Source organism: Palaemon carinicauda, chromosome 5 (genome assembly GCF_036898095.1).
Source record: "Palaemon carinicauda isolate YSFRI2023 chromosome 5, ASM3689809v2, whole genome shotgun sequence".
Lineage (NCBI taxonomy): Eukaryota > Metazoa > Arthropoda > Malacostraca > Decapoda > Palaemonidae > Palaemon > Palaemon carinicauda.
The window spans coordinates 103,310,615-103,322,652 of NC_090729.1; the positions used below are offsets into that span (position 1 = coordinate 103,310,615).

General features: G+C 34.1%; 1 protein-coding gene across 12 annotated transcripts in view; it reads right to left on the bottom strand.

Annotated features, from left to right (window-relative positions):
- Positions 1-734: 734 nt before the first annotated feature.
- The window catches only part of LOC137641380 (nidogen-like), a 349,006-nt gene continuing 337,702 nt past the window's right edge, over positions 735-12,038 (bottom strand). For all 12 annotated transcript variants that reach the window (XM_068373890.1, XM_068373891.1, XM_068373893.1 and 9 more), the window contains 3 exons: positions 11,410-11,518; positions 11,081-11,199; positions 735-2,062 (listed from right to left, as the gene is read on the bottom strand). In XM_068373890.1, coding sequence (XP_068229991.1) covers positions 1,920-2,062; positions 11,081-11,199; positions 11,410-11,518 — 371 coding nt within the window. In that variant the 3' untranslated portion in view covers positions 735-1,919. The remainder of the gene's footprint in view (positions 2,063-11,080; positions 11,200-11,409; positions 11,519-12,038) is intronic.

Consider the following 12,038-nt stretch of genomic DNA (forward strand, 5'->3'; position numbering starts at 1 on the left):
TATATATGTATATATATACATACATATATATATATATACATATATATATATATACATATATATATATACATATATATATATATATATATATATATATATATATATATATCAAGACCTTCATAAAAAGTTTCTATTTCTTCATCTGTATAGGATGTTATTGAAGCTTACCCTTGAATGATCTTAAATTTATACTTGTTATTTACTTAGATGATTAATCCTACAATTATATCATTAATACTCCCACTACATACGGAATTGTGGCCTCAAAATTATGTGTAGCATAACTGAATTATAAACAGACTTGAAAAAGACGTCTCTTATCAGCTTTAATTTCGAGGATTTTCCTCATTTATTTTCACATCAAGGATATCAATGAAAGGTCTTATTTTATTTTCTTTATTTTCACAAATATAACTTGACCGTGACGATTTTCTCTTCCTTAGAGCTAACATTTTCTAAATCTAATGTTCATAGTAAACTTCAAGAACGTATACTTAAGAATTATTGTTTTATCCAGCCTTGTTACTCGTATGTGAGAAACACAATTAAATAAAAGTACCTTTTACTTTGAAATAATTTTTACAAATAATTTTGATTAATTCAAGCAAACTTTAGGAAATCAAAGCTATTCTTGAGAGGTGTGCGACATACTTCCAGGAAGACTTCACACTGAATATCATGGAGCGTTGGCTGAATATAATGCCCCATGGTAAAGGAAAATACAATATTAGTCGTCCATTAAAAAAAATGTATTTCAAAAGACATTACAATAGATACAGACAAGTATAAAACCAAATTACGGGATATTTAAAACACATCGTTTATTTGTATAAATGACAAACACAATGGGATTACTAACTAATTTGAAAAACGTTTAATTATATTTCTACGTATATCAAAACATAGTTACTTTTTAGATAAATTGGGGAAGTAAATGCAGATATGAAGTCAGATAATTTATCTAAAGTCCCAAGACGTCGACCTTTAAAAGAACTATGATAACCCTTTGAATCCCACGTGATAAAGAAATGCTGTGTAAATAGACACAATGGGGCAGTGATTTTTATTATGAAGGTACTTTCTTTCACGATAGCATTATTGTCTGATGACAAAATGTCTCGTCCTGTTTTTCGTATAAAGTAACATTGATATCGGCTAGATAGAAATTAAGAAAACCGTAGAATGTCTAGAGATTAGGAAAAGAAATGCTTGATAAAAACCTGCCAGGCCATAACATGGCAACAGCATTTTCCCTCTTTTGACTGAAGTTTCCTGTTCATGCTTCACTGTATAGAAATAGTCACATGAGCTTCACAGGAGGATAGAATATTATGTTGTCTTTGATCATTAGAACGTGTGTTTTATCCCAGAATGACTGTTTCCATATTCAACAAAATTCCACAGAATGTTGAATATTGAAGACATTTTCTTTTAGTGTGTTTCAACATGTTGAAATGTTTGCTTGTTGCAGATTGTAAATGAGTTTCCTTCGGTAATATCTCTCTGGGGTGGCAGTCAACTGATTCTCTCAATAATTGGTACAAACGTTCAAATTAATCAGAAATTTTTTAAAGTGTTAACCTGACTAAAAAATATTTCCAAGCTGACATGGGTTCTGCTTTTCTTTTCACCCTTGATGTCCTTTCATTACAAAATACAAGTACATTGAACTTATAAAATGATGCATTTTAAAACTTATAGTCAACTTAGAATGAGAAAACTACAGGAAATATAATAATATTAACTATTTAAACCTGAAAGATTGTCATCCACCAAATTCTTTGTAAATGAAATTACTTGAGTAATCTTATTGTAACAATTTGCTTAACCAGGAAGGCAATTGAATTGACAGTTTTATCTTGCATGAGTAAAATCCACATTTCTTTAAAGACAAGCATGTGGCCCCCTCTGCAAACCCCTTAGTAGTTGTAGTCGTTGCAGGGAACTTCCTTGTTTTCAAGGTCTTCGTCAGTGCAGGCACAAGTTCGGCCTCCGCGCCCGTTGGGGAGACAAAGGTGTGAGTCAGGGCAGTTGCCTCCGTCACCTCCGCAAACATTTGACACTGGAAAAAGATCACAGAAAGGAAATATCAAAACTCCCTAAGAATTATTGTCTTTCAGCAAATATCATTTCGAGGCGAGTATATTCAATAGTAGACTTTTTCCTCAAAAACTACGAGTAATTTTTTACAGCATAAACTTGAACAGAACTAACTCCAAAGAAGACTACAATTCGAAAGTAATTCCTAACCAAAAATCTATAATTAACCTTCATATAATAAAAAAAAGTGTTCATCGTTCTGTCAACACAGGTTATTATTCCTTGTTCTAAGCATTTGCTCTAATAAGTGTTTTTACGGGCACAATTTTCCTATTGCTGTTAGTTTGGAGAGAATTCATGTCTTTTTAAGAATCACAGAGGGTTTCACATAAACGTCAGGACATTTACCCCACAATTATACAAAGGTTTAAAAACAAGCGTGAAGAGAGTGAATTAGATGAGGAAAATGTCTTGGATGGAGATTATTATTGTTAAAGAGGTTAAGATTTACCAACTCAATGAGTCAAACTTGACTCCTACAGAGATGGCCCAAATACATTCGAGAGACAGTACAGTATATTAAATCTTATTGATAAAAGATAATCTAAAGATTAAAACCTAAGGTAAATACAAATTTACATTTTATCTGCTAAACATGTTTCTTAAAAACATTAAAAGCTCAAAAACACAAAAATACTCAGAATCAGATAAATGTCAGTTAACATTTTCAGACCAAACCCTAATTCTCTATACGTTTTGAAAATATTACATTCGGAAAATATATGCTGGATGGTTGAAATACTGTCGCACTCACTGTACTTGGGGGGTGGGGAGCATTCGTGAGGGATGCTTTCCAAAAATTCTTGGGTCAATCTTGTATGAACAGTTCGTAATTTTATTGAAATTACTTCTATCCTATTATCCTTCTGATCTGAGAATTCCCTTGTTACAATTTATTATGTCATGTTGTGGTAAATTTATGGCTGATCAAGCAGCGCCGTCTGATTTTCATTGGTAAATACTTCAATATGGCCAGGAATACAGCATATTTCAATTATTTCCCCTTTAGACTAGAATTTGTTCAGGAGCTTTTAAGATTGTGATACGAGTTGGTTCTTATGTGTTTGACCTTTGAGTGGTTCTATGGGACTTCAAGAATCGGAATGAATAACAAACTTGATATTCTCCATATTTTCAATTGTTTAACAATATCTATTGCTAGTAAAATCGCATATAGTTCTGATGTAATAATGATTCTAAACTGCAATACAGCCAGCACCCTTTGAAAATTTACAGCCATCGATAAATATAGCACAATGAGGTCCTTTTCTTTGAATATGTTGCAATGCATGTTGTTTAACCCTGGATAGGTACGGTCCTCGGACACCCCTTTAAGGGTATACTCGGACGCGAACGACCCCGACGCCAAAAAAAATTCTTGAAAAATCAGTTTTTGCAGTAACCTCCTTTTTTCTTTTGCCAAAAAAAACTTCAATGAATGCTTAAAACAACTGTAAAGATAAATACTACTCATCTGCAGAAAAACTATTTATTATAAATATTTTAAAAAATTAAGTAGAAAAAAAAAAGACCTGACATAAAAATTCATAAAAAAAAAGTTTATACATATATACACAAATCCTTTTATGAATTGATTCTTGAATGTTTAGGACACATCTTGATGTATTTTGGATGAAGTCAGACCCATGGAGGTGAAGATCTGAAATGAGAAAAAAAGGGTAACTTTTTTTGGCCAAAAAAAATTGTCCAAATTTCATGAATTTTTTTGGGTACCCAAATGAAATAGGAAGTGGCTAATTTTTTTAGGGAATAAACATATTTTATCCTAAAATAGAAATATGTAAAAAAATCTTCATTATTTTGTAAATTACATTTATATCAGGGGCCATATCTAAAGGTAATTTTTTGAGTACTTGGAAATTTCGTAAAAAAATACATATATTTAATATATAATATGATATTTATGCAGGTAAAAATATACCAAAATATCACAAATTCTATAGGGAACAAGAATATATATAGATAGGGCAGCTTACGCTTCGGATATGTCCACAAAATGGCCGCCAACCACACTGACTCAGACTCCCTAATCTGCCACTTGAAATGTAGGAAGGGTATGTCAATTTCAAGGTGTTATTTACTAATCTAATTATTATTGGATATGCATAAAAATTGTATGGTGGGTTGCTGGATAATTGTCGATTATTTTACGACTATAAAATTAAAATTCTGACCCAAAAAATTTTTTTTGAAGGGAAATAAAATCGAAAAAAAAAATGTAAAACAATATTTTAGCTAAAAAAATTTGATGATATTCAATCAAAAAAAAAGTAAACAAAATTTTCCGACAAATAAACATCTAGAGGAATCATTACTCTGTGATATTTCCTTAGTACGTAGTAATTTTGAAAGAATTGGGAAAAAACGAAAAAATGGCAATCACCGGAAAATCGAACACATACCTATATATACGCCATATCTGGCTAAAAAAAAGATAGGCATGGGTAGCCAGATCATCTAGAAACACTTTCCAACACTATGAAAATATAAGTTTTGCGACACTACTTGCCAATTCCTTACGGTAACATGACTAAGCAAAAAAATGCAAAACAAATAAAAAGGGGCACTTGTGGAAAAATGGCCATTCTAATATACGGCATTTCAGAAAAAAAAAATTTCAGCCACGTGCTAGGCAAACCATCAAGGCATATTTTCCGACAAATAAACATATAAATGAAATATTACTCTGTGATAGTTCCTTAGTACGTAGTAATTTTGAAAGAAATGGGAAAAAACGAAAAAATGGCAATCACAGGAAAATCGAACAAATACTTATATATACGCCATATCTGGCTAAAAAAAAAATAGGCATGGGTAGCCAGATCATCTAGAAACACTTTCCAACACTATAAAAATATAAGTTTTGCGACACTACTTGCCAATTCCTTACGGTAACATGACTAAGCAAAAAAATGCAAAACAAATAAAAAGGGGCACTCGCAGAAAAATGCCCAACATTCTAATATACGGCATCTCAGATAAAAAAAAAAGACATGCACGTGTTAGCCCAACCATCAAGGCACACTTTCTAACACATAAACATGAAAAAAAATCAATAATATACGGCAATTCCTTACAACGTAGTAAATTTTTACAAATATTGAAAAAAAACAGAAATTGGCAACCGCAGTTAAATACCCAATATACCAATAACTACGTCATATCTGACAAAAACAAAATCACGCATGGGTAGCCAGATCATCTAGACACACTTTCCAACATTAAAAAAGCAAAAGTTTTACGACACTATTTCGCAATATCTTACGGAAAAATGACTTGGCAAAAAAATTTAAAAAAATTAAAAAGGGACACTCGCGGTAAAATGCCCGACATTCTAATATACGACATCTCAGATAAAAAAAAAGACATGCACGTGTTAGCCCAACCATCAAGGCATACTTTCTAACACATAAACATGAAAAAAAAATGAATAATATACGGCAATTCCTTACTACGTAGTAATTTTTACAAATATTGAAAAAAAAACAGAAATTGGTAACCGCAGTTAAATACCCAATATACCAATAACTACGTCGTATCAGACAAAAACAAAGTCATGCATGGGTAGCCAGATCATCTAGACACACTTTCCAACACTAAACAAGCAAAAGTTTTACGACACTATTTGGCAATATCTTACGGAAAAATGACTTGGCAAAAAAATGAAAAAAAATGAAAAAGGGGCACTCGCGGTAAAATGGTCCTCGTGGTGATGAACGACATTTTAACTAAAAAAAAAAACATGCACATGGTAGCCAAACAATCCACCAAGACTTTCCACAACTGATAACCTATACAAGTTGCACCATTCTACGACAATTTCATAATACGTAATAACTTTGATAATTATGCAAACTACCTCAGAAGGGTAAACTCGGACGCGAACGACCCCGACACGTCTCAGAAATCGGGGAAGGAGTACAGCTACAGCAATGCACATCTGGACACTACTAGAGCGTGTAGGGGAGACACCTCCTGCAGGTCGATCACCCACAAATTCAGTCACAGGGGTGAGTCACGTGAGAAAAACCTGTTTTTTTTTGACGCTCGGGGTCGCAAACGACCCACCGTACCTATCCAGGGTTAAGGTGACTCGGAGTATAATTGAATTTATCTGATAAATGAAAACGATTCTTGTTTTCTTCATGATTCGAGATGGAGGAAAAAGAGACGGTTGGATAAGGTTCACTCTGATTTTTTGTAGATTGTAGTAGCCTATTTGCTCTTACTGGGAATTGTGGTTCATGGTTGTTTATAAATACACCTCTTAGATTGAGTAGCTCCTTTGTCGGAGAACTCGTGGATAAAGCCTTTAATGCACTTCGCTGTGTCACAAAATGTCAGTGTAAGAATAAAGGTTGCTCCCCACTTTCACATAAAACTGACATGTTCTGGAAGGTCTAAGGTCTTCCTTAGATTATTACAATTAAATTAGATTTAGGATACGTCCTTTTAAATTGAGGTGGGTATCAAACATTAGTTCCAAAATTTTGACCTTATTTTGTAATTGGATTTGAGTCACACAATGCGAAATATATTTCTTGCTTTTGCTTCCCCCTGCTATTCTTATAGAAAAATTATTACTTGAGTTTTTTTCTCTGCAGAAAGTCTGAAAACTGCAGATGCAGTTCAAACTTCTATTTTTCAAATGGAGTTATCTAGAAATCTTTGTAGATAACGAAGATTATTTACTGAATTGCATATTGTAAAGTCGTCCACATAATGGCTGTTTTGCACTCCCTGTGGCATTTGAGCAACTCTGCTATCAATTACAAATACTAAGAAAGTCTCACGTGAAACACTACCCTGGGATACAGCACAGTCAAGGTTGTAATATTTGGAATAAACATTATCTATATGAGTCTGGAATTTTCTTTCACCAATGAAATTTCTAATGAAAATAGGAAGGTGTCCTCAAAAACTATTATGATGTAATAATTTTAGTATTGAATATCTACAAGTGGTCTCATATGTCTTCTGAATGCTATTTTAACGAGTTCGTTAATTTTATTTCTTAACACTAGGGGACCAGTAATAAAAAATTTCAATTTTTATTTATAGTTTCTAATTTTCATGCAGTTGACTGCTTTTCTATATCATTTGGGTTAATTTATCTGACTACCAAGGGACCGAGTGTTTCAGTGGTCGGGAATTAGTCAGAGGAAAAGATTTGGCAAAATTTAAAAACTATAGTTGCAAGGCACTTGATTGTGGACATCACAAATACTAAAGGCATTATATTTCAGATGTACTCTAATCCAGATAATTGAATTTGGACGTGTTAAATATCTTGGCATTATAAGTTATATTACTAATAGTTCTTGAATCTCCCCTAGATGCAAACGTGCTCCAAGACCACCTATATTCCATTAACCCTCCATGGATTGAACATTAAGGCAATAGAGGTGGATTTCCACTGGACAGAGCACCACTTCTGCTTATTTTGATGCAGCTGCGCTTTTATTCATCTGTGCCAGCATATAAGATTTCAATTCCTCGTGTATAATTTCCTATTGTCTACACTGATCATGATCTACTTTGTGACTATCATTTTGATTAGGATCAAGTTCCTCTACAAAACTTTCAAGACGAAGAGTGCCCGTTGCACACTACTTTATAAGATGGTCAACAAACATCCAACCAGCACTGAGGGCTTCTAATGTACCACACTCATTCCTATTCTTGCTCTTGACAAAGTTATCCATCGGATAGCTGTTCTTATGTATATTCATGTTCTTAACACTAAAAGATTTAAAAATTAACCAATCATCGAAGCTGCATGAAATTCTGTGGGCTACTCTATTCTTTGTTATTGTTTTATGTAAAACCATCACTCCGTCAGACTCCTATAACTGGAGATGGATTTATTTCTTTAAGTGGTGCACCATCAATTAGTTTATTTCAGGTTCTTCCCCATCATAAGGGTTCTGACCCCCATCACATGTTTGGTAACCTGATCAATAACTATGTCGAGCTCAGACTTCAGGGCTGAGAGCTGAGGCACTGTTTTTATTCCCACAATAGCTAGACCTGCTACATCCTCCATCGAATCCTCCATTATATCAAATTTAGAAGAACTACAAGCTCATTCAGACATTCTTCAATACTTACTTGTTAGTTCTGATTTTGGAGGGGTTTCTCTTTCAATTACTCACCTTTTTCTATCAGCTATTTAAATTCCAGGGTTACATGATCAACCATCTCCACTTCACGAGGACCCCCCACATTCCTAGAGGTGGTAGGTGCTTCAAACCTATTCTGTACAGGAATCCGCCCCTTGGTTAAATAGATGATTATGAGTTCTTTTGCATTTATCATTTCCATTAATACTACTGGCACATGTATGGCCAGTTAAACTATTAGAAGCAATTGTGGAAGCACTAGAATGCAGTGGTCCAGAGTGACTTGATGCACTGGAGGTTGAGCAGTCACTATTCTACAAATTAGGAACTGTGGAAGCACGTTCAGTTTTGGAACTAGAAGTTGAACTATTTGGGTTGGATAAAATGCTTGAGCAAGTCTATCCCTGTACTTTATTACCACCCATAAGCCCCTTCTTGGCTGCACCAAAGGTTCTGTACTCACCATTCGCTGCTTCAACAATCTCTCGCCCTAGTCCATATTCATGACATTATCATGAATTAGGAGAATGGGCTCATTCACAGTGAAAACAAAATTTATCTTCCAAGCAATTTATAGAGAATTCATGGAACTTGAAGCACTTGAAACATCTCTGGTTACCAGTGCATTTGTTCTCAATGTATCCAAAATCACACCATTTATAACATTGGACAGAGCAAGAATGCAATTTTTCAACAGAAATATTTAAGTGACGAATCTTAATATGGTCGGCAGATAAGGTAAGGCAAATACTATCAAGATTGCTTTATTGGTTCCTTTCAGCTTCCCTCCAGAATTACTGGGAGGACACCTCTTCAAAATGTCTTCCTCTAAGAACTTGCACAGATCCCTGAAATAAACTATTCCTTCAGCTAGATAAAAAGTCTGGTGTAGAGACAACCCCTCAACAAAATCGGATGGGGAAAATGCAAAATCAATAAGCAGCACTGCTTGTGTTTCATTGTTAGCCCCAACCAGCAAACCATGACCATAGCCTTCTAAATTCCCTCTAGGAACAGTGCCGTCTTCTTTTTCCAGACACTTGCTTCCCCCATCATATTGTTATGCCCTTCGTTGTAGGAGGCAACATAACACACCGGTTCTGCCATGATTCGTGAAGCAATTGCCTTTGCATCCCCCTGGAGATCAGTCATATTCAGATATTGTAACAATTTGGTTATTGTACAATTTTACATGGATGCACAGGCCAAGAAATTCCCCATTCTCAACCTTAATGAAGACAGCTTTAGCCTTTAACGGTTAGCAAAGGTAACACAGGTCTCAAAATTCTCTTTGTTGTTTAAAAATAGTATTTACATCTTTTCGATTTTTCCAAAAAGTTTTTATAAGGTTGTACAATATTTAATCATTTATATAGCGGCAAATACCTATGCAATATAGAACTTTTATATTTTAGTTTTTACCCACAATACTTTTAGCTTTTCTGAGTACTGAAAAAGAGGGAACAAAAGATTCTAGTGTAATAATAGTGGACAAATAAGTGTTGGCTGATTGACTCTTTTTTATTGCTGAGTCGTCACCAGTATCTTCCTTACTCGAACTAGTAGAGGTCGTCAATAGTGTCTGGGGTTTGCCATTTGATCTAGTTGTACGGGATATATCAATTTTACTAATTATATTTTTAGGGGAGGACATAATAATAAATATGAACAAAAAATGTGGAAAAGAAATAAGTTCAAAGGAAAGAAAATTTCAGAATATCCGACACCCTTAAAGAGACCCCAATAACCTTTTGTGGAATTAATTCCTCTACCAATTACACCTGAGAGAACTGACTCCTAAATTCCACCCCCTACCCTACCACGATGCGATGGGACCACCATAATTAAAGTGGCTCAAGTGTAAGCTGAAGCGACTTGATGAGACTGAGAGCATTTCAGGAATTCAATCATCACCACTTTAATCATAGTGGCAGGATAACCAGACTAAAATCCAGCCCACCCTTGGAATCCTAGACCCAAATTTCTCTGTGAGAAAGTTCTATATGCCTATATGTGATTGTTGATACTCCTTTATTCCAAACATTTTTGGGTAGTTTGGAAAACCAACGGAACTCCCACAATTGGATTCGAAAAAACTGTAATCCTAACTACGGTATCCGTTTCAAAAATTTAGACAGTGAAAACGGGAAGAAAGGTTGGACAACAAGGAGGGAGACTATTGATAGAATATGACTGAGGTTGAAGTAATAATAAGTAATAGAAAAAATATGAGATATAATATGAGTCAAGGCTTCAACATAGAAATGATATCCAGTGTTGAAGCCAAATGACTTCCTCAAAGAATTTTCTTGTTAAGAGAACTTGAATGAAGATATTGGTGCTGTCCTGGTCTTCAAGTTTCTATGGCCTTTTCCATGGTTCAGTCACTCCGCTTCTGTATAAGTAGTGATTGATGCAAACCACACTAGGTCACAAGAAAGAGTTTTAAGGTAGCTCTCTAATGCGAGGCATTTTAGAGGTACTATAATTTTTTTTTTTTTGGGAGGGGGGGGGGAAATTATCAAGATTTTCTTCTTTTATTTCAGTAACATTTGTTATTCTCTACTTGCTTAAAACACTGTAGAAAATAATACTCTAAAGAAAATTGTTACTCTCAACGATTTCCCTTTAAGATTCATGGAAACAAAATGAACCGTTTCCTCTCTACATCAGATTCAACTTTCAGGAAAAAAAGAAAGAAATACTGTATTATAAAAAGTATGGTGGCTAAAGATTTTTGGATTGAAGTTATAAAAACATTTGACTAGCACTACTTTAATTTAAGATAATTCTTGGAGATCTTATGCTGAAAGGTGGTGATATATGCATACACATACCAGGTGGACAAAAGGGAGGTACAGCTGCTAATCCATACAGCTTTCCAGATCCACCTAGAGGAGGATCTCTGGCAGCAGACTCAAATCCAGAATACCGGTCGACAGTGTGAATTTTGGTGCTGAAAGAAAAAGGTTGAAGTGTATTAATCACTTATAAAACCGCAGTTGCTATCAGTTTCTATTTGTTTATATCTTCTCATTAGAATAACATGATAAACAATTGCATAAGCCTCTCAAATTTTTCAGTTATATACACAGCAGTACAAAGAACCATTCTTCCCGTGAAGCATCATTCATTATCTCCTTAAAAACAACAAAGGAATTCTTACTCATTCCAGTCCGTGAAGTAGAAGTTCTGGCCCAGTATTGTGAGACCAAAGGGATACCTGGCATCTGTCATAACTACTCTCCTTCCATTGCCATCCAGATTAATACATTCTGCAAATATGAATATTCATGGATGATCTAGATGACTTAGGTAAAGCAACTTTTTTTATCCTAACGAGACATAAAACTGAATATTAGAAATATAAGTTCTTCATTTTAAGTGAATAATCTGGAATAGCATTCCCTTCAAGATAAAACAACTTAATAAAAAGTTTTTATAGCTTTGCTTTTCCCTTTTTTTTTACATTTATATATTCTGTTGACATCATATCAAGTGAAAGTGTTATAAAACTAAATTTCACTGTTGACATAGGTTAAAGAAATCTAAGAAAACATCTTACAGAAGTCCAAATTTAGTTACTTATTATACATTTTAGGGAGTTTGAGTCATTGTTTTTTGCAAATATCTTCGCAAGCAAACGATTAAATGGTATGGTACTTTGAAACACAGTTTCTCACACCCTTCCATATTTTTTTTCTTTATAAAAACTTACATGACAAAAAAAAAAAATTAAAGGCACTTTAATCTTGACTATTGCAAGCCAGTGAAGATTTACGGACTCATTCGGAT